At 39.6% G+C, this 24525-nt stretch overlaps 1 protein-coding gene across 1 annotated transcript in view; it reads left to right on the top strand.

Moving 5' to 3' along the window:
• Positions 1-24525, top strand: part of LOC134002119 (cadherin-6-like) — a 34946-nt gene that overhangs the window by 8371 nt on the left and 2050 nt on the right. The window contains exons 2-9 of the mRNA XM_062441400.1: positions 2228-2522; positions 6519-6638; positions 10099-10266; positions 12456-12643; positions 17179-17432; positions 21941-22077; positions 22949-23070; positions 24363-24480. Coding sequence (XP_062297384.1) covers positions 2228-2522; positions 6519-6638; positions 10099-10266; positions 12456-12643; positions 17179-17432; positions 21941-22077; positions 22949-23070; positions 24363-24480 — 1402 coding nt within the window. The remainder of the gene's footprint in view (positions 1-2227; positions 2523-6518; positions 6639-10098; positions 10267-12455; positions 12644-17178; positions 17433-21940; positions 22078-22948; positions 23071-24362; positions 24481-24525) is intronic.

Genomic DNA, 24525 nt, shown 5'->3' with positions numbered 1-24525 from the left:
GCACGTTGGCCTGCCACATTGATTTTTGGGAGAGGTTTTTTTTTCCCCTCTTAATTTGAGTAGAAGGGCAGCAGTAAATTCTGCTCACCAGCAAGGTGGGTAACTGGGAGGGACGGGGTCACTGCAGCAGGCGCTAGAGTTCGATACTTCGAGCTGCCTTGTAATATCCTTCAGGGGAGTGAGGAGGAACTCTTCAGAACCACAAGATCTCTCTGTTTCCATAGAAATGACAGTCGACACAGCATATGTCACACTGTCTATCTCACATCTCAGCCGAAAGGAGGGGACTCAACGGTTATTAACTGAATTGTTGTGCCGGCAGAGATAGGCAGCTTGATAGACAATCATAGAAAAGGACATTGCAGCTATAACAGCGGGAGAAAGATAATAATGTTGAAGTGGATTGTTTTCAGCCAACTGAGTCTCTGTTTGGAAGCACGTACTGTAAGGCAGAACAGAAAACAAATACAATTCTGCAGGATATTCTCCTAGCTTGGTTAGACAGAGAGAATAAGAAAAAAAAAAAAAAAGCAGGAGTTGTTTTGACCAGAATTCAAGTGGGTGAATGAAACAGTACTACACTCTAGATCCTAATCCGAAGATGGTAAAATTCTGCAGCACATTCGACTGGCTTGGTTAGACAGACAGAGAAAGGAATGAAAACAGTCATTTTTACCAGCATTCAAGCAGGCAAACAAAATAGTGTTAAAGATGCTAATCCACAAAGCTGTTCGTCTCACATGTGCCAGCTTTGCCCTGATAAAACAGCATGAATTAGTAAAGCTTCCGAGCACCTGGGATGAAAAGCTTTTTAATATATGATGAGAAGGGAGACTTTGCAATGTGCTCCCACGTGACCCAGCTGCAACGCACAATATCCCCCCTCAGTCTGTCCACCGGCAGAGCCAAGAGCGCTTGTAGACACAACAACAACTCTCGTTCAAAGGGAAATATGCATCCAAACGGTCAAAATCAAACGCTCCTGCTCACTTGAGTTAACAAGGTGTCAATAACAGACCTCAGAACTACATCCTAACGCCCACAACATTCAGACGCTGTGTGCTTCAGTTTGTTCTTGACATGTTTGCAAACATGTGCCCTCCTTTTGCCCTTTACCTCCCTCTGCAATTATTACCATGTCCCTGGTTATTAAAAGGGGGGAAAGGGAAACAGTGGGAGGGGAAATGACTGGACAAGCTTTTGATGAGTTCTCAGAGATAAATATGTTGGGGGGATTTGGTGGTGGAATTAAAATGTCAGAGCATGCTAAGCTGCTGTTCATGCAGAAAAAAAATTGAACAGGAGATAGAGAGGGAGAGAGCAAATAATAATGAGAAGATCCACAGACAAGTGGACTCTTGTGGTCCTCTGGCATGTTGGTCATGTCCTGATCCATCAGGGATTGGCAGACGACGGATGCGCACGCACTCATGCTGGTACTTCACAGACTTCGACCCACTGGCGTTCTGTTTTACAGCACTGTGAAAATGCCACTTCGGCCCTGCGGTAAAAGACATGATGACAACCTGCATGTAGCAATACAAGTAAATGCAACATTTTAAATGCTCTGGCTGTGTGTTTTCTTCTTGGCAGGATATGAATTTCACAGAGACGAGGTGAAGCCACGAGCGTGTATCGTTGTAGCGTGATGACAGTTTACTAAAGATGATATGAATCTGTTAAATAACACCAAGCACACTTATCAAAGCTGTCAGTGTTTCTTTGCCAAGGACCAGATTGGTCAGATCATGTGCGCAGTGTATCCGAAATACTTGAGTGGAAAACTGTGATTCTGCTTTGAAATTTGATTTTTTTGACGTCTTTGGTACAAAGTGCTCATTGCTGGGATGTTTTTTTTTTTTTTTAAACAACACATTCTAGAAATCACCTGTCAATCATGAATTGTAGCCAGTACTGTGATATTTCTCTTTATCATGGACTTGAATAAGTTTCTGTTCAATGCGGGCTATTTCTGCTCATACAAACCATGAGATTTTCCTTGGAAAGAGCTAGCTGACACTTGGTGTTTATAAAAGCAAATTAAGCAAATTTGAAAGCTTTCATAAACTGGGTTTGAAATCACTGTTGTGCTATTGCAATTAGCAAAAGAGAGCAGCAAAGTGGAAATTTATTAAAATGAACGCCACAAACTGTTGCTCAAAATTGTTGTTTTGGTGCTGCAGGGATACATTTATCACACTTTCTTTTTCTTTTTTTTTCTCCACAGCTTCATTCAGATTCGGATCGCGGTGATGGAAATGTGAGGTATGTCCTCACTGGGGAAGGAGCCGGCTCCCTCTTTAGGATAGACGAGAAGTCGGGGGACATCCACGCCACCAAGAGGCTGGACAGGGAGGAGAAAGCCTACTACATCCTCCATGCCAAAGCCGTCAACCGCTTCACCAATGAGGCACTGGAGGGCGAGTCTGAGTTCATCATCAAGATCCACGACATCAACGACAATGAGCCGCGATTCACTAAGGACCCATACATGGCCAGAGTCCCTGAGATGTCCGACATCGGTAAGTAGCTTTTTAAATATTTCATGATCTTTACATAATGATATGCAGTGTGTTAAATTATAGGGCTGAGAGATAATCCAGTATTATCATTTATAATCGACTTGTTGTGGAATCATATTGTGAGCTGATCCTATCATTTGTCACAAAACTTTCTCTTTTGTTTTACATGTAATTTTGTCAGATGTCGTGCTTAAAGGTTCCCTGTGGAGATTTTGTTCTCTAGTAGCACTGCTTAGCAGTTTCTTTTGACTGGGTCCCCATTTTGTTTTGTCTCATACATGAGCACAAGTAAGCACATGCACACACAACACGACAACCTTCCTGCCAATGGTTGCATACCATTCCACTGATCTACAGAAGGTGGTAATGCGCCAAAAATTGGAGCAATCCTTTAATGCAAAAAATTAGACATTTTAAGAAAAATCAGCTTTGCAAATGTTTTATGAGGAAGGAAATGGATTGAGACTATAGAAGACATCAAGGATAATCAAAATGGGCTTCATTCAAAAACAGTGCATACATACAAATCTGAGCTTAAACCGTGAATGCAAATGTTTTAAGCACAAATCTGGGATTCATCAATGTTCTTACCTGAATTTGGTCTTAATCTGCAAACAAATTGAGAGCTGCCTTAGACCACGTGTACATAGAAATCATAAACATCTTAAAAAATGAATGTAGTCAATATTTAATTCATGTAAACAGTATATTAAAACCACCATTATGTAAAAAAAAAAAAAATATTGGGCCTAAATATACAGCATTTGAAAAGGGTGAAATTGCTGACAGGTTAGTTGTGCTAGTGACATGTTTACGAGCCAAATCTTCCCTTTATTGTTTGCCTTCCACTAGCAGTAGTTTTTCCATTACGGCCCTCTTTGCCATAAGTGACAACACACTGTTTGTTTAGAAGAGAAAACTCCACAGTGCAGCTTTAACAATACAACAGTGGTTTATTGCAATGACAATCTATTTGAGTGAGTGTGAAAGTTTGTCTTTGACCTTGACCATTGTAGTTCGACAAAATAATCTCAAGCCAAGGTCCATTTACTTTCAATGACATCTCACGGTCAGCAGATTGTTGAAAGCTTTGGAAAGAGCAAGTGAGTGGACCTTGAGTTAAGATCATTTGTTCAGATTAATTGTATTATTTTATTATTTGTACATAAAAATTCCAAACATTCCTGACATTAATTTCAACCATATTGAGTCGTACTACATTAGTAAATCTATTATATGTGTTTTTACTGTTTTGTGATTTAGCTTATGTATTCCATTTTGTGCATTTATTTTATAGTCATGTATATTGTCCTTTTTTCCTAACATTTGTAAAACATTGAATTTTTATATGATGGTGCTATTTAACATCAGCTCATGGACACTCACACATACAACTCTGGTCAATTTTATATTTGTGTTTACTATTAATCAGTGTGTGTTGTCCTTGTAAAGACTCTATTTTAACTGACTAACTAAATTAGTCAAAGAACAACTTACAGGTTTATTTTTTCTTAAAGTAATATATACTTTAGAGTTTTGAGCTTACCCGGGTCATTCACTATTCTGTCCAGTTATGCATTGTTTCTCCTGACACCACAATTCAATTTATTCTTGGTCCCTTGGATGCATACTAGCCTCAATCCATATTTATTATTGTTAAACTTGACCTAGCTTGGCCGCACTTTTCTATGTTACGTCACCTCTGCTTTTTCGGTCCAGATGTCACTGTATATATTGTTTTCTAATGTCCATTAATTTCCCATTTATGAACTAAATGGGAATGCCAACCGGAAATTAGCTCTTTAAATTTATAATATTAATACTGTGTCTTCACATTTTATTGTATATTCCACACATTAATCCCCCCCACCCCACCCTGTCTGACTAGGCCCCTGTAACCCTGAGCCCTGCCACCCCCAGAGATTATTCTCCGACACATGGAAGTGAGTGAGTGAATAAATAAATGAATAAAAAAAGAAAAATAGATAAATATTAACATGATATTTAATAAAGAAGTAAGAAAACGTAATAATTGTTTGTGGTTAATTTGAGTACAGAAGGTATTTAGTTCATAAATATACCATATTTATTCGTCTTAAAATATACCATATTTATATGTGTAAACACATAAAGGTGTGTGCATGTGTGTGCGGAACTGAATTGAAAGGCTTATGATTCAAATAGGATAGAGATGTTCTAAAATGCCAGTCTTACTGGATCAATGGGACTTTATCAATCATAATAATGACGCCGACAAAAAAGGAGGCCCGACTAATTAAATGAGACTGACTAAGATCTGTTCTATGACGGCAGAATAAACAAGGTAAAGCATCTCTGTGACGGTTACAGCACTGGTGCAGATAATCTTTTAAATACAGTATTGTATCTTATTAAAACAGTATTTAATTTAATTACCAGCATTGTCAGCTGTGTCACCACAGTGAATAATTGAGGATTTCTATTTCTATTTCTATTTCTATTTCTATTTCTACAGTGCCAGTTTCTGAGATAGTACCATTTGCTGTTTTTGTATTATCATTTGTTCTTGTCATTCAGCACCAAATTAAACTTTAATTTACTGTGCACTTTGGCTCTAGCTCTTAGTCTAAAAGTACATACTGGCCTCATGAATATAGATAAACAATATAAAAAGGCTCCTAATCAATACTTGCATGAAAACATGGAGTGAACTCTCTGTTCTGCCACTGCTGTGCTTTAGGGACTGAGGGACATCGGTCCTGCAGCCCAGACATGTGACAGAGTTGTCACTTGGTTCAGCAACCCCAAGAGAGAGGCCGGCACTTATCTAAGGGCAGCACGGGTGCCCATGGCAACAACCGAGGTGTGATGTCACCGCTTGGCAGAGCATGTGTTCACGAGTGACTGCGTCGAGACACTGCCCCTTTAAATGTGACATACACTTTGAGTTTTATTATAGTGTCATGGCTCTGACATTCTTCTCTCAGGGATGACGATTACGTGCACCTCTTTTGACAATTGACTGATTACAGTTGAGGTGATTTACTCCCCCTGCACAAAAACTGCGATTATTCCTGGCTTGTTTTTTCAGAAAATTCTTTTCTCAGAAAGCTTAAAGTCAGCAATGAGATGGGTGATGTGGATCGGTGATATTTTCTAAAAGCCACCATGTCAGAAAAGCCTCTTTGAGTTTAATTCCCTAGTTAAAGGTATTAGTGATCAAGGTTCGGTGAACTTGCTCAGGAATCCTCCCAACCTGTCACTTGTGCCATGCAGCACCAAATCAGACAGCCTTGGTCTTCTTTCTGTCTGCTTTTTTTTCTTTCTACTACATCCTTCATCCATACAAATGACATTGATTTCAAAGAAGGGAAACTCTCCCCTCACCCCTTACAGATCTCAACTGACATCAAATTAGAGAAGTTTCATGGGGTCGTTATCCCATTGTATTGCACAATTCTATATTTATACCACTTTGCCATTAAATATTTCTACTCAATTAATTTTCTTCTGCATGTAATGAGGCAACACTTGGCCCCGCAAGGCGCCATTTGGGAGGTAGCACTTGGCTAACCGTTTCCCTTTGTTCTACTGAAATAGGGCTACAGCCTCTCTGGAAGAGAAAATGGATCACAGTCGTTCGCCTGCTATCAGATATTTGGCTTCTTAGACACTCCAGATCTGTGGATACACTAATAGGCTTCTTGGGGTTTGCAAAGAGCCGGTATCAGTGCTGCTTGTATGCTTATAGAGATATACTTAGAAAAATACATTAGGACTTATCGATTACCCATGAAAATCAATCATGTATAAGGGTATAAGTGGCCAAGGAATAAAGATTGGTTTGGGTAATGCAAAGGGACAGAAATGATCAGTCACATTCTGCATGAGCATGATTAGAAGAGGAGCCGACACCTCATCAGAAGGTGCATCAGCTTAACCAATTATCCAGCAGGCAATTTTCAGCAGTATTGAGGAGTTGATCTAAATCATTGTCATGAATCTTCTCCCCCCCAGGCACCTCAGTAATTCAGGTGACAGCCACAGACGCAGACGACGCCACGTACGGGAACAGCGCCAGGGTGGTGTACAGCATCCTGGAGGGCCAGCCATACTTCTCTGTGGACCCAGAAACTGGTCAGTGTCGTTTAGCAGTGAAGATGGAGCTAGTGGTGCACTCTATATTCCTGTTTCCATGTTATTGTTTCTTCTTTTAAACGTAGACAATGAAAGATTAAAACAATTGGGACTGTAGGAAAAAAAAACTTCTTTTACCAGCAGAAATCAGCTTGTTTCAACAATTTTTTACTAAATATTTAAAAGGGCGGAGAGTTTGGTGTTATATCTATGAACAATGGGATTTGGGTTTTTTCGCTGAGGGGATTAATTTCCATCTTAAGTAATTTATGTCTGTAATTAAACCTTATTTTCCTTAGAATAAAAAAAAAGTAGAAACATTTGCCAGTAACGACAGGAAATTTGAACTTTTTCTCAGTTTTGGGGACCAAAAAATCGACTTATTTCAAGAATTCTCAAGAACAATGAAAGTTGGATTAGTTTTCAAACAGGTTAAACTTATCTTATAGCACTCATTTTTTCCACAGGGAAATTTGACTTTGAGGACACAATTACAGACTGAAATAAGTCGATAAGAGGAAGTTTTTTTTTTGCAGTGCTGAGATATTTCCAGCTTAACCACATTCAAAATTGACCACAGGAACATGTCTAAAACATCAAAAGTCAGTGCCTGGCTTCACTGTCAATCACTTAGGATCAAAGAGCATGGTTTTCTTTGTAGACCCAACATTTGATACCAAGAGGAGAAATCTACTGTAAGGGAGGCTAAGATTATAATTTCTCTCCACCAATTGCAGCCCTAAGAATGTACTGCGGCCATGAGAGATGTCTCCCTCCGACTAATGATCACAATTCCTCACTCCTTCCTTACTGGAAACGCTCTTATCATCCTGCCCTAACAATATACTGCACTCTCCACCTACATATGTAACCCACAGCTGAACGTAACAAGTTAACACCTTTTGTCTTGAGGTGGCCATTCTGAGAAACATAACAAATCACTACCTGGAGAAGAAATAGATGAGGCAAGCTGAGGGAAACTCTGCTTCGCCGGGGAAAGTAAATTAAAACAATTTATCACAAAATAACTGTAGAATGCTGTGAGTTTTCCCCTTTTACCCTAACCAAAAATACCTTGTCTACCTCCTTTCGCAGGCTGGCGGGTGAGGAGGATTTGTAGTAGAAAGAGTGGCAAATCACCAACCCCAAAATCTAGCCGCTTGCTAGTTTTAATCATTAATGTGCGCTTTGGAACACATCCCGCTCGTGTCTTTTTTGCTTAAACAAAAGGGAAACGACAAAAAAAGCCATTTGCAGATTAGCGGAGGGATTAACAGTAATATGGTTTATCCCACATGTGGTATGTAAGCTGACATCCCCTCTTACACAAAGACATGCCTGGACATCACATTATAAGCAGGATTTGTTTCTCCTCTCCTCCTCTGTGTGTGTATTGTAGTCATTAAGCAATAACAAAGGTAGACAGATATAGAGCGAGCATGATGCTGTTTTCTAAAGCTGCTATACGTTTGTTTCCTGCAACACACGCCTGAACGGTCGCTGCTCTCTTGTCCGCGAGATAAATTGCACATCGTTAGGAGGGAATAGAAAGAAGTTGCATTGTGCCTTCATTTAGTTTTTTGCTACTTTATCGATGGGAGGAAGAAAAGAGCAAGTTGGAGGGCCTTTTGAGCAGCGTAGGCCAGTCTGATGCGAGCCTGAGTGATGCGCCACGTCAGCCTCTCCTTCTTCCGTATTGTTTGATATGCAATGAATCATCTGTTCACACTGAAAGTGGTGAAGTTTGTTAAAGCAGTTTATTTAGGGTGAAATTTTTTTTTTTCATCTTTATTCTCCTACTCCACTGCCTGTCTCCCCCCTCCCCCAACCTTCTTCTCTTTTATGATGCCTCAAATTCAAACGTGTAATAGCAGACAGGATTTAAGACCGGCTCTGATGGGAGATGGAGCACACCTTTTGAATATACTGCCAATTACCGCTTCACTCGTTCTCTGTCCTGACTCCAAACTAGAGATCTAACGTGTCAGAGCGGAGAAGTAAGCAACTGCACGGCACTTGAAAGGCTGAACATTAACAGAGTCTTAATTCTAAAGAGAGGATAAATGATGCCGAATGCATTTGGAGGCGAACGCTACACTTGGAAAATTAAAGGAATACACCGTGGTTTTGGTAGATTGGCCCTTTGGTCCACTTACCAGTTAAATCATGAGAACACAGACACCAAAATGTGCTCCTGGGTGGCCGCTCAGCTCCATGCCGCCGCACATACTGAGCAAGAGCACTGACCTTTCAGTAATAAAATGTTCTTAGTGGTTTAATTATCTGGCCTGTACTGTAGATGCATAAATCTAAAAAATGAAATATCATTAATTCAATACAGCTGATGCAGTCAGGCCTATTTTTGGAAGTGTTTCAGGTGAGCACAGGGACTTTTTGATATACATAGTCCACCCGAGGAAACAGTTCATTATCCGTGTGTCATATGCCAGGTTGATTTTATGAAGGTTGTACATGAAGCTACAGGACTAGTGTAGTTAATAAAATGATATACAGCTGAGTTTCAGAGCTATGCATACTATTTACTGGCTCTCTTCATACTCTACATATCAATGTTACATTACTGATATATAACTGCATTCACTGTACTGTATTCACTATATTGTATATTGGTTTATTGTTCACTCTGTAGATTGATTTCTCTTTATTTACTTGTTGTATTATCAAGTTAAGTTGTATCCAGTCTTGTTGTACTGGTACTAATATCTGCTTTGAGTGTAATCTAAATTAATGTAATCTATGTTTTATAGCTGCTATGAGATTGCTCATGTGTCATTTTCTAATTTTTAAGATAATGTCAGAAGTCTACTGTCACTCATTAATTTGAGCGTAAGAGTGAAGGACTTCCAGCGTAGCCCTTAAAATGTATCTCTGAATGATCAGTTATTAATACACAGCAAAAGTGGCTCATCCTTTTTAATTTTCCACCACTTATTGTAGAAAAATACTTAGATTTTTAAAAAAGTATCTGGTTAAAACTGACCATTAGCCATGATTTTACATTCCCACACATCCAAAAGTTTTGTTTTGTGCTGCAAAACAGCTGTTGACCGCAGATGGAGGGTCAACGAGGTCCTGTTGTGCTGAGTCCACCTCAGAAATTGTTTGTAATACAAAGTGAAGAGTCAAATGGACAAATGAGCTGCCGATTATGCACCAGAGTCCATGGAAACAAAGAAGATAAGAAACCAAGAACATATATGTAAATAAAATAATCTTTTAAAAAAGGGTTTTTTGCTGTAAATTAATTTTTAAATATCTGATTTTCCCCCAGATTTTTACAATCAAAATAAACACAGATGAATGATTGATGATAAAAATAATGAGTCTACAGATAGCAATGCCCTCTTGTCTATTTTGGGGTGAATAAATAAGCAGCACTTAACTTGGATATTCCTAAATGATCAGATGGATTTGATTAAATCTGTTGATTTTTCCACAGGCCTGATCAAGACCGCCCTGCCTGGCATGGACAGAGAAGTCAAAGAAAACTACCAGGTTGTGATCCAGGCTAAAGACATGGCCGGACAGATGGGCGGGCTTTCAGGAACCACGACAGTCAGCATCACCCTCTCGGATGTGAACGACAACCCGCCTCGCTTCACCAAGTGTGAGTACAGCCTTCTGGAAACATACACAGAGTGACCAATCCTCAGTCCATGAAAACCACTTGTCAGTGTGAGCTGATGCCAGGCAGGCAGCCCCCATCTGGTGTCAGTTTCAAAATGAATTTGGATTATTGAGGGAGCTCTGGGTTTTGTGCGACTAAGGCTGGCCTCTTAAAGGCAGCGAATAATTAAATATAGAGCCATATGACAGAGCGAAGGGTCCTGCAAAGTGCATCAGATCAGCCCTGTAATCCCTATTAAATGAAGAGAGTACATTCACTGGGTTTTATCTCCCCTACTCTTCCTCTCTCTTTGTCTATCTGCTGCTATTAAGTCTTTCTTCTGCTGCCTTTTACTCCATAAAACCAATGTTCTCAATTTAGTGCTCTAACTGTCCTTGGTGCATTTTTTTCCTCTCACTCATCAATCATCAATCCTTCCTTTCTACTGCCTTCCTACTCTCTTTCAGTCTCACACATTGTCTCCCTTTCTTCTCTCATCCCCCCCTCCCCTGCCTCCCCTGCCCATCTCACTTCCTCTCTTGCATCTGGCGAGCGGCGAAGGCAGCAAGATCAGATTGACAGATTACTGGTGCCGTCGTGTTTCCACTCAGTAACAGCAAAGCGCTAACTGTACAGCGAGCGATGCATGCACACAGCCGCGGACGCAAGGCATACACGCGACCGCAGTAGTTCCCCCACTACACCCCCCCACCCCCACACACACACCATTTATCACTCCTTCCCTCTCGTCTCTCTCTCTCTCTCTCGGAGGGGGAGATTGGGTGAGGGGAGACAGATGCTGTCATCTCAGCCCCTCCGCCAATGAATGAACAGTGAGAGGAGGGAGGGAGATGGATACGACAGGGATGGAGGAGGTGACTGGAGGGGAAGATAGAGGAAGAAAGAGGAAGAGTGAGGACAGAAAGACAGTGATGGAGGGAGGGGAGAGACAGACAGAGGGAAGATTGAGAGAGGGAGAAAGAGGAAGAGATATTGTAATGGGACACCCAGAGGAGGTAGAGTGTCTGGAAGTGATATCATTATTGTCTGCCGGAGTGATGCCTCTTCTTTTTCACCCAATGCTAAATACCTGTTAGCTTAGGGAAGCCTTCTGTGGTGTGTCGCTCATAGTGTGTGTCTGTGTGTGTTTGTGTGTGTGTGTGTGTGTGTGTGGAGGCAAGTGTCAGCGTCACGGAGACCTGCCGACTCAGGCGTTGCCAAAACAATGTCAGCATGTTTTATTAGTGTGTCAGTGCTGTTTGTCTCCGCAGGCTGTGTGTATATCACGCCCGCTCCCTCCTGCAGTCCAGCTATTTATTTAAGCATAGAAGATGCAGCCGGGGCCGCCGCGGCCGACAGGCAGCCATCAATTTATCCGCCTCAAACCAGGACATCATCTTACAAAAAATAAGACGAGGGAGAAGCAATTAATTTATGTTGAGCAAATTGGCCCAGAATTTATGTTACATCCTGAACTTCGGAGTAGGAGAGTGAGTCAATACCGCTTGTAGCAACTTCCGTGAAAGGCCAAATGTCTGTTTTGGAGATGAAATATGTTTTACCACATATGAAATGTCTGCTCCACAGCTGATCTGCAAATGTTGCAGCACTAAATCTCCCACTCGGTTTTTCCTTTTCACACATGGTCTCCCTCCCTGGCTGGCTCTTATATTGCTGCTCTATGATTGGCTCTGACTCACTCTCTCCCTGACCTGCTCTCCTGTATTCTTGCTCTCTGACTCACCCGCTTCCACTCTTTTTTTTTACTAACAGGGTCATAATAAGTGCTCAGGTTATGACGCCCCTTAGATGTCAAGCGTGGTGGTGATTTTCTGTGAGCTGGTCTACCTTCTGATTTTCTTGTAAAGTTATTATTTGGGTGCATTTTCAGGCATATGCTTGTACATTATGAAAATCTTAAAAGCTGTGATTCATCTTCTAAACAAATTGCATCTTTTAGCGGAACAAAAATAGAAATGGACAGGAAAAGAAATAGCAACCATGACCTTTGTTGCCATGGCCCAGCTCACACACTCAATCTCTGACTCACTTACACTCCTGAGCTTTTCCGTCTCCATCTAGTTCTTTCTTTACTTTACAGAACATCTTGACATTGCTGCCCTGATTGACCAATTCTTCTTTTTATGTGACCACCAAAATCACAAAGATAACATTCTTCCTCTCTTTAGCTCTCTACGAGTTCAGGGTGCCCGAGACCAACGAGCTGGGGTCTGTGATGGGAGTGATCAGGGCCATGGACGCCGACATTGGAGAGAATGCGGAGATGGACTACAGGATCACTGGGAGCGACGGTCCCGGCATGTTTGACATCACCACCAATAGGAGCACTCAGGACGGCGTCATCATGCTGAGGAAGGTCAGAGACTCTCAATGAGGGGTGTTGTGGGGGCTGGATGAGCAATGGACGTAATTTCCACTGGGGATGGTGATGGTGGAGAAATGTCACCCTCACTTTTTAAAAATCCCATTGTTAGGAAACAGACACTCACACTATTGTACTTTCAGTTTGATTAAGCTGCAAGAAAATGCAGCTATGCTTTTTCTATTCTTATTCCACTGTCATGTTCACTGCCAACAAGAAGCACAGCAAAATAAAGTGCCTTCAAACTGCCCCTCAGTTTTGCCCGTCAGGATGCCGTAACCCTCTGAGGTCACTAGGGCCTCAGCCATTTCTGACCATCTCCAGATGTGGTCTGGCTGATGCTTTAAAAATACACTAGGACTGAACAACAAACAAAGACAAGACAGCAAATGACAGTGCCCCTTTACTACAGTAAATATGCAAATATGATACGTAAAAAAAAACTTATTTTGGGCCTATTAAAAGTTCATTTAACTAAAGCAGCAGAATGTATTGTTAATTTGTTAGATTGATGTCAATGTATTGATGTAATTAATCCTTTATTTAAGGACTAAATACTGTGTGTGTCCATCAATTGTATGAGCATGGAGAAAACCAGAAATTCACAACAAACATACAACTTACAAATACAGAATAGTGGTTACACATAAAAAATTAAAAAAACAATTACAAGTAGCATTCAAAGTGGGTGAGTATAATATTTGTAAAACCCTCAAAATTAATTAGAGATTTAAATTTCAAAGCTCTTTGTAAGTCATTCCATTTGTGAGAAGCATATTATTTAAAAGCAGTTTTTTTCAAGTTGTGTGTGAACACACAGCAAGATCAAGTTAAAATATCCTCTGACCTAACACAATGAGAGCAGAGATAGCGAGGCAGTCTTTGCAGCGGAGCTTTATGGATAAATAATGTACAGTGCAACTCCATTTTGTGGGAGTGAAGAATTCATCACTTGTGAATAAATAAATTCAGGAAATTGCATAACCCTTGACTTCAGTGTCTCCACCACTTTTGATTCCAGACTTACACCCTTGTGTATAAGCATCACTCTTTATTTTGCCAAGCAGGAAGACACAACACAATGAACCGCAGTCAGTAAAGAAAAAAAGCGAAATGAACGTTATTTCCGTACACTCTGACACCAAGAAGATGGACAGTAATTATTAGATCTCAACTTACACTTGCCCACACTCCATGTTCATGTGTTTTGAGTCAGATTAATTCTTCCTCTCAGCTGAGAGAAAGCAGAAACATGGATGCTCAGTATGGATTGCAGCCTTCAGCAGTGTGCTGTGGTGTGTTTCTGATGTATTCAACAGAATCTGGCAGTTGCCTTATCAAGCGCCCTCTCTGCAGCCTTCGATCGATCGCTTCCATCATGCCATCATTAAGTGGAAGATGACATAATTGCCTTTTGTAGCTGCGGCAGTGCTGTAGTGGATGTGGTGTGCGGGCAGAGTGTGTGCGGGGAGTGAGCATGCCCTAATTCTGAACCTACTAATTAAATGGGCTTGTCAAGTGGGAGTGTGTCCCATCTCTGCTTGTACCGGTCCTTCAAAGCCACATATTCCTCCCGTTGACGTGCAGTCCCCCCCTGCCTCAACACGAAACGGCGAAAATCAATGACTCATATTATGTTATTATTCATGGCTTCAGAAAACGCTGCGTTCCATCTGGATTTTTCAAGCTTTCATTGGCTGTTTCCAACGATCACGGACCCCGGCATCCTTTCATATGTACAATAGGCAGCCTGCGAGAAAGCTCACTATGATTCAGCTGCTCCTGCTCAGTGCTGGGTGCACATTCATTAAAATACACCACTGCCCAATTATTTCCATCAATAACGGGGATACCTTCAGTGGCTACAACTTCAAAAAAAGTTGAGAGAAAGAACATAAAAAGGAAACATGCTGCCAACAAGGGCACCGCAAGTAGGGGGTTCGAGGGGCCATTGCACCCCCCACCCCACTATACCCTCCTCCCACATTCTTTTTAAGTCGCAAATCACTGTATCCCCACAAATGCCTCTATATTGCAACAGTTACGGTAAAAATATGTTTCAATCATTCCTGTCCACTCTAAGGCATTAAGTAAAATAAAGCAGGCAAACGTAAAACAGGAAGAATACTTACATTTTAATCCAATCAAAGAGGACATTGTCACACAATTAAAATGCATACCTTGTAAATTGCAGCCAATAAACTTGTTTCAATGCTGTGTTACATGAAGTCTGCTTTACCTGTTAACTTAGCTAACTAACCTCAGCTATCATTATTGCAAACAGACTGCCTGCTTCTGCAAACGTGTCAAAATAATCAGTGCATAAGAAAGTCAAATACAGTCAAACCAAACTTAACTTCAGCATTAATAATGTCATATCCCTGACGTCTGAGTGAACACACACGTTTTGAAAGTTCATGTGAATCGCTTCTCGTTCATGTCAAAATTCAAGTGAATTGGTTAATTCATGATATCGCATTGAAATGACAGGTCCAAAGCATTCCCTCTTTGAGAGAAGGCAATCAAGTTTATTTAGGTTGTCCATGAATTGTAGGTTGGTAGAGCAGTGTACAGTAGAGGCAGGATTATAGGGAATCATACATTAAAAATAACATAGCTGTCTCCATTTAAACTAAAACTTGGGTAAAATGAAAACCTGTATAGCAACAGAAAATCTCCAGTATAAATACAGTATAGTATTATACTATTATATTGTATTGTATTAATATTTACTGTGAAGAAAGGACCATGAAACAAAACCAACTGTGAATTAAAAAAAAAATGGTTTAGACTGTTTGTTAAATCTTTAGGGGTGTCATGATTTCCATTTTTCTCACAGAAAATGTACGTCCATTACCCACTTGTAGTTTAACTAGATACACTTAAATCTTTATGAGTGTTACCCATTCAATGTGAAATAAATATCTAAAGTATTAACCTTGGAGTAGTGGCTGTATGTTGTATTTAGTTTGAATATTTTTCTTCCCTTTAATTAAAAGATTTAATTTTAGAAATGTGTACAACCTTGATTAAATTTCAAAAAGCTGATGTTTTTTTTTCATCATTCAACCAAATGAAACATCACACCAAAGTCTTACCCTTGGCTCCAAACTCCAAATTCTTTCTGTTGCTTTGACATTAATCTGATATACTGATCTCCTCATTTAACCTAAAAAACAACAAACAAACCAAATGAACCGATGTTACCCAGCGAACACCCGCAGACAGCTTTGATTGATTGTCTCATTGAGCTGCAGAGCGTGGCAGGCATCAGGAAAATAAGTTGTAAAACACATATATCTAAGAAGGGGATTGAAAGAGAAGAAAAACCGGAGGTGGAATGTAACAAAGTACATTTACTCAAGTACTGTACTTAAGTACAATTCTACGGCACAGCCTTAGTTACAAGTTACTTATCAGTTTGTTTTTGTTTTTGAAACTAGTGGTTCCCATACTTTTTGGCTTTTGGCCCCTTACAAAAAACCTGTGTATTTGTTGCTCATGTTTGAGATGTATATGAGTTGTTAACAGTTACACTAAAGAGACATTTAATAACTGTTTGAGGCCTAAAGAGGTAAAACCTTCCATTATTTAACAAAATGCAATGATTAAAGGAAAGTCCTGAAATATTCATCAGGCAGAACTGTTTCCTTTCCTGCTTGCTCCACACTTATGCAGTGACTCATCGGTATTGATAATGTACTTAAATTTATTCAATATGAGTCACAGCCTGAATGTATGAGTACTTTTTACTTTAGTACTTACATTTAGCCGCTAATACTTATATACTTTTACTGAAATAGGATTTTAAATGTAGGACTTTTACTTGTAATGGCATATTTTAACATTGTGGTATTGATACTTTTACTTAAAGATCTAAGAACTTCTTCCACCACAGGAAAACAGTTGCATAGTATGTGTACTATTCAGCATTAATACTCAATTAGTTCAACACTCAGTATTAAAAGGAAATGAATGGAAACTGGAAAACAGTTTCTAGAAACATGCAATATTTGCCAAATTTATAGACTTCAAACTATAAACACTCATTGGACTGAAAATCCTGATAAGAGTTGTGTTTTTCTTGTTGTCACGACATGTTTTCCAGCAAAAATGCCAAATCAGTCACATTATTCAATGTGTGGCAGCAGTTAGAGAAAGGCCTTTGCATGTCCAGAAGAATGCAGGTCTGATCTGTGCTGCAGCCCGTGTTTGTCCATCAACAGTCTTGTTAGTGTCCTTGAACATGCTCATTAGAAGACGCTCTGGAAAAAGATTGTCAGTTTAATGAATAAAATCCCAATCTGACCTGAAATTAAATGTGGCAGGATGCTCTGAATGGAGATTAGTTTTCCCAGAGTCAACAGCTGAACATGTTGCTGCATACAAATGAATGTTTAAAACTAAATATTGCTACTATTACGAACAGAGCCAAACAGAAAGTCAGAGTAAAAGTCACATTTAAGAAAACAGACAAACGTGAAGTTACAGCACAGCTTCTTCATGCATGTTCCCTCTCTGTCTTCCAGCCTCTGGACTATGAGCGGAAGCAGCAGTACACTCTGCGGGTTCAGGTGGAAAATGTCCACATCAACCCACGCTTCTTCTCCATGGGCCCCTTCAGGGATGAGGCCGTCATCAAGATCACCGTGGAGGACGTGGACGAGCCGCCGGTGTTCGAGCGTGGCAGCTACGTCATGGAGGTCAAAGAAGATGCAGCCAGGAACACTATCATTGGCTCCGTCAGTGCGTCTGATCCCGACATCAAACGCAGTCCTGTCAGGTACTGAGCCCCAATACATCTCAACAGCCCGGTTGCTAAATATCACATATAGTTAACAGCACACATTTAAGTTACCCTAATTTTGGAGTTTAATTACAGTGCCTCTATCACGTACAGTCTTTTTTACAATTTATTTATAAGAATACCTGCCTTAGACATCAGAGAGCCACATGCAACAGCCAAGACAGATAAAGACCAAACATTGTGATCTTTGGAAGTAATTTAAACACAAATAATCTTTGATTTTAGAGGGTGTGATGACAGAATCAATAAACTATTAATTTGATAAAATGGTTAAATCACACCTATATAAATATAAACATAATTTAACTTTGATTTGATGTTCAGAGATTTTACACTTTTTCATGTCTTAAACCACAACTGTATAAATTCATAGACCCCCATTTTAAAAGATCTTCTACCCTTCATACTGTGCATTGTACGCACAGTATGAAATGTGGTTATAATAAAACTACATTATAAAATTTTAGAGTGAAGGTTCTGTGATAAAATGTTCTTAAGGTTCACTGACTTGCTTTCTCTGGAACATTCAGCTATATCTAATAGTAATGAAAAAGGCTGTGGAATATGGCTGACAGTTCCAGAAAGAAAATGTTTGCAACCATGTTTTTAGATTATTTAATCACAGATGTTGAAAGAGTGGTCATGCTTCTTAATCACTTACCTTTGTTAGTAAAATTACAGAAAAATGTACCTGTTTATTAATTTATCGTTTGACCAGTGGTGTCCTTAATAGCAGAGCTCTTTATGCATTTGTACATTTGTACAACTTATTACTTTTATTACTCAAGTAATATAGGAGCTGAACTATTTAAATATTAACTTTCATATGAAGGCTCTGGAAGTCGTAAGTGGAGCTTTGTCTTTACATTTTATTGGAAATATGACATAAACACAGCTTTGAAATGCATTATGTGACCTTGGCATTGTTCTGTTAGAAATAACAAATTCTGCCAAACACTGAAAAACATGACAAAAGTTCACTTACACAACTTAGTTCTTAGAGATACAAAATTATGCAAGTGTTTTATTAAATGGGAGTAATGGCACTGAGGTGTGAGGCTGCACCTCGCCTCAGTCTGAAAGACTTTTCATTTTTATGGTGCACTAAGGGAGTTGGCTCTCAAGGTTGAAGTTCCACCACTTTATTGCAGGTGTCAAATATGATATCATTCTCTTTTATCACCCATCATCAATGAGGTAGCCACCCCGTGGCATTTAAAGCCGCACAGTGGAAGAGGAGGGCCCGGGAAGCCCGGGGGCTGCCTGGCATGAGGAAGACTCTGAGATGGTTATCTTTATTAGCTTGTACTGCTCGCCACGACACACGCAGACACGTGCACATTTAAACATGAAAACATGCACACATAGAAGTCAGTAAGCAAAGTTGAGCATGACAAGGATTTAGCTGATTTAACAGGACCATAACGACCTATTTCACATCAGATGTTAGCTGATCACTCAGTGTCAAGATGAAAGTTCACCTGATATCCGAGTCAGTCGAACCTGAAAACAAGATAATATTCAAGCCACTAGTCTGAAAACGTTTCTCTATTCACGTTTTCAAATATGTTTTTTTGTATATTTATTCATCTTTTGCAGTCACAAGTCAATCCTAAAGTTGCCCTGCTGCTGGCGTGATGGGCCAGCATATCTTAAGCTGTTAACTCTTAGAGAATTTTATTAATCCCAGTTTCAATTAAGCGTTTTACTGCTGCAGTCGTCTAAATGATGCTTTCGATCTTCAGCTTGCCAAGGGCACTTTGGGGAAAAACACTTTTATATTTTGGTGTGAAAAATTAAACTTTCTAAAGATTTAATTGCGTTCAAAATGTAATTTATCCTCATGTTTAGACATCCATAAAGCAGCTATAATCAATATTTTTTTTGAAGTATCAAAAGACAGTATGTAATGTATGAGATGTGGTTTGAAGTGATGAACCTACAGAGATTATCACACACTCTGCAGCTCCCCTCAACTTTATGGAGCTTTAAAGTAAGTTTTGGCTCATTGTTTAGCTGTCCAACTGCAACTTTATTGTTTTTGTTCACCCTCAGTGCTATTAAGTGTTGTTTTCAACGGAAAACTTACTGTACACTTCCTGCTTAGCACCAAACAACAGACACAGTCAGCTGTAGACTAGCTGGTGAACATAGTGGAGCATTTAGCCACTAAAGAGACAGATATTTCCCTCAGGAGTTGGTAGAAACCAAAAAACAGAGCTGAATAAAAAGACGTACATTCACCAGGTGGACAGAAAAAAGACTCCAAATGAATGATAATGTTGCTCCATAACAGCTGGATGTGTAAACAATCAGCAACTGTTTGCCAACAAGATCAACATTTAACTTGAAAAGTAACAATATGTCAGTTGTGTTCAAAACTTGTTTCTGCTGCCTCCAATTGGCCAAAAAAGTTAGAGCAGGTGTAAAATCTGTAACATGCTCAGAAAAATTGAATATTTGAACATCTGTGTTCCATGAACAATGGCAAAGTGATGATGACCATGTATTATGATCAAAAGCTCCATACTAGCTGCCAAATTAAACTTGGTTTGGAAGTGAGATTGTTTTGTCAATTTGGCTAAATTAGTTTTATTAGCCCTCATAAAACTGCTTTCAACAGCGTTTTAATGACCATATAATTACATTCTCTTAAAACAACACTTGTATGTAACCTACACGTCTTAGAAAACTTTTATCTAAAATTAAATCACGTCAAACTAGATGTCTTTTGACCTGCAAATCCCAAATCAATACTTACACAGACTCTTGTTCTTGAAGAATGTCTTTAGAAAATGCTGTGGCAGGCTGGCCGGTCATGTCGTCTCTGTAGAGGGGAGAGAGGAAATATGTCCCAACCCGCTGATCACTAACATTTCTGTAACCCTCCATGTCCTTCTGCCTGGCCTCCCATCCAGCCAGCTGCCTGCCTGCTGAGAGCAGCACTTTGGATGCTCGGTCAGGACGAGGAGCAGTTATCTCTCTGTCATTAATCAGGGGAAGGGTTAGGCCCAGCCAGCTGAATTATTGGAAATATTAGAAAAGCAATTAGTAAAGCCCACGGCCGACGCAGATTTAACGAGGTTAGAGTTACTGTCTGACCGGTGAGGTGGTGGAGAAGCAGGCGGAGATTAGGAGGGAGTGTTTAGATAAAGACACTAAAATGGTTGATGCAGGCGAAGCAGCAGCAAGGGGGTGGAGAAGGAGGGGTGGGTGGATGGGTGGAGCCGGGGAGGGAGGATCTGTGTAGAGAGAGAGAGGAGAGTAGTGCAGTGGTGCATTGAGAGCCCCGGTTCATGGTCTCCCCTCGGGGGTCTCCTTTCTCTTACGCTAGCCCTCCTGATGCCTGCTACTCCATTAATCACACTGATGTATCACAGTAGTCTGGGAAGCAGAGAAAAACAACACGACTGGATAACCTGTTGGCTTGTGTAAGTCTGTGTGTGTTTGAGTGGGACTGCAGACACTTAAATCCATCAATTCTTAGTTTCAAAGAAGACTGTAACACACAACTGTTAAAGGGTTCAACTCTCAAAAAATCACACAATAGAAAATCATAGTTTTACAATTATCTCCGGTTGTGGCTAACCATACATGGTGTGTGTTTTTCTTTCTGAAAGATATCTGTCTTTTAGACTTCTGCTGCCAGTCCAATGGAGTTTTCACAGAGGTGACACTTAAAAAACTCAAAAGCAACTTGTCCTTCTAGAAACAATTTCCTGGTAAGTCTGGATAACCTGCAGACCTCACTGTCAACAGTTTTCACACAAAGTACTTTATACAAAATAAATAGTCTTTGTAAAACCTGTTGACATGTGGGTCTTGTGGATTACCCAGAATTACCAAGAAGTTGTTTTGTGTAGTTGAGTTTTCAAAAAGTTTGTTTTACATATTTTCAGCAGCACACATATAATTCTGTTCACCCTCATTGTGTGGGCACGTAACCATGAAGCAATCTGCTCGGTTAGATAACAAAAAGGGTAATTGAGAAAAAACTTTTTTATTTTATTATTTTATTTGTGTAAATCGACCCTTTAAAGCTGTTGAGTTGAGTCCTTTACTTTGTTTCATTCAGGCTGATAAAAAAAAATACTCTTCAACAACGCTGGCAAACTGCTGCCTGGATTAATGAAAAAAAGTCATCTTTTTCTTAATGTATTCTTTGTGTGGTGTGAATAACAAAGAAAGGAAATTATGTCACAGAGCACAGACAAGTCTATCATGTTTTGACAAAGTTGCAGCAACTGAAATTAGACATGTTTTGAATACCTCCCACCCGCTGAAACCCTGCTAATCATCCAGAATAACAATTTAACCAAAACTCACCTGCAAATGTGAACACTTTCGCTTTGGTTCACACCTGAGAAGCTCTGTAAATGTGACTGTACCCTGTTTACTTCACCCAGGAAACAAAACACACCACCACCACACAGCCTGTGGAGTGTACACTTTTAGAAGCTGTTTCCTGTGTGTGGTTTTTGCAGGTACTCTATTGATCGGCGCACAGACATGGACAGAGTGTTCAACATCCATGCCGGCAACGGGTCAGTGTTCATCCTCAGGGAGCTGGACAGAGAAGAGAACGCCTGGCACAACATCTCCGTCATCGCCTCTGAGTTCAGTAAGTGCAGCAGCAGCAGGATGAGAAGCAGACATTTCTGTTCCTCCTCTTCTGCCAGCCAAATTGGATTTTTGGGATTGATACTAACCTCTAAATGTTGTTTGCTGAAGTGAAAAAAGAAGGTTTTGAAGAGTACTAGAGGCAGCTGCAGCCAGTTCACCCAGCGTTGGCTGCTAGCTGGTGTTTGCTGATCTACACCTGTTTTAATTTGCTGTTAATGGTGTTTGCTGTTATTGCATTCTTTGTAAATTCACAATAATATACTCTTTCACTGCACTAATTTCATCAATACAACAACAAACAGCCATGCCATACTCACCACTCTGTCGGTCTGAGTGTCTGTTTTTAACAGAAAGTGTTACATTAATTTCACTTGCTTCTACTTTTCTGTTTTGTTTTTTTCTTGTTAGGGGTGAAGGTTTAAAATGTATTGCGCCATGAATATGAAACATTTATAATGTAATTCCTAGCACCTCGCACATGTTTTTTTGTTTTACCTGACCATTGTTTGAATAGCAACTTTTACTTGACAATTTAATCCTGATTTGCTTCGATTCCCCAAAATACATTTGGGTGTTCATACTAGCAGATAAACTATGTACAATTATAGTAGTAGTGACTAATCAGGAAATATATACACTTTTATTATAGTTCTGTATATAATCATGCTTTGTAGACATTAAGCAATTTTATTACATTAATTGTTCAGAATCATGTCAATATCTTGATCACACTACTGTGTAACAATTCTTGCATTGCAACAGGCAACATCTACTCTCACACACACTGCACATGTACTATGTTTGATATGCACAGGCTTAAAAAAAAATGATTAGTGTAAATTTACTGTGTCTACCTCTGTGTTTCCTAGACAACCCACGACATACCAGCCGTGTGCCGGTTTACATCCGAGTCCTGGACGTCAACGACAACGCTCCGACATTTGCTACCAATTACGAGACGTTCGTGTGTGAGAACGCAAAGGCTAATCAGGTTGGTATGACCAAACACAAAGCTGTAGTCATGGTTTCATCTTGACTCCCTATTAGTATTATGTATAAGCGTCCAGTAAAGCATGTAATTAGCAGACCACAGAGGGAGTTTGTAAATCTGTGCTTTGAGCTAGTACGAGTGCTAGATGGATGTGGTATTACTTACTTATTAAACACATCTAGGGAATATTTTATTTTGCATTTAGCTTCTTCACATCTTAGGTTGATGAATACATTTTCAGAGCAATTTTATCCCCAAAATAAACCTTAAAGGTGCAGTGTGCAGGACTTAGTGGCATCTAGTGTTGAGGTTGCAGATTACCCCTACCCCTCCACTTCCGAGCATGTAGAGGAGCCTACGCTCGCCACCAAACTCACTAAAAACGTGAAAAGGCCACCTCAAGAATGTTTGGTTTGTGCTTCCTGGGCTACCATAGAAACACGCCATGCTTCTTGGAAGAGGACCCAATGTAGATAACAAAAACACAGTTCTTTTTTTCCAAGTGATTATACACTAATTAAAACCTATTTTCAAATATCATATTAAATTACTGCACAATTCTTCTGCGTACATCTGTTTAGTGCTGGATGCCTTTTTGTGTACTTGCATGCATCTTAAATGTTTACAGTCGGGTTATTACTTTGTAGCTCATCATTAACTATTTGTCTTTATGAATTCCCCGGAGAGCAAACTATCCATTTAACCTCAATACTGTGTAGTGCTGGGTAATTTAGCAAAGCAGCTCATGTTAATATTAACATGTACAACCAGATTGCACTGTTGATATCTTTGTTAATTAAATGTTTTACAGCAAGGGTCGGGCTATACGAAAATATATACCCAAGAATAGACATTTGCTGGATTGTTTATATCTATTATATATATATATATATATATATATATATATATATATATATATATATATATATACAGTATATAAAAAGAAAGTCTAATCTGCTTACACGTTTAATCTTTTAACTGTTCCTAAATTGATTTTTATAGAAAATCTAATTAGTTATAATGATAGATAGATTGTACATACAACAATAGAATATTTTATCCATATTGCTCACTATTTTAAGTTTAAAAATCTACAATACTTAGCTGATCACACAAAGAGTAATAATAAACACTATTGTGGATTGTCACTAAGGAATTTAAATATAACTCACTGCAAAACATCAGCATGTCTTTTTAACTCCAATTTACATAATTAGAATCAGCTTATAGCAGTTGTTTAGTTGTGCATCTTCACTTTGCATGCTACGTCACTTCTCTTTTCCTTTTTTCAGAGGATACAAACCGTTAGCGCCACAGATCCTGACGAGCCACTCGGAGGACATCGGTTCTTCTTCAGTCTTGCACAGGAGGCTGCTGGGAAGGCTAACTTCTCTGTTCGTGATAACAAAGGTAATAAAGCTAGTGTTTGTTGTGATCACATTCACTTAAATCTTC

Source organism: Scomber scombrus, chromosome 20, assembly GCF_963691925.1.
Source record: "Scomber scombrus chromosome 20, fScoSco1.1, whole genome shotgun sequence".
NCBI classification, from domain to species: Eukaryota; Metazoa; Chordata; class Actinopteri; order Scombriformes; family Scombridae; genus Scomber; species Scomber scombrus.
The sequence above is the reverse complement of the archived record's forward strand: the minus strand, read 5'-3'. Positions and strand labels throughout refer to the sequence as shown.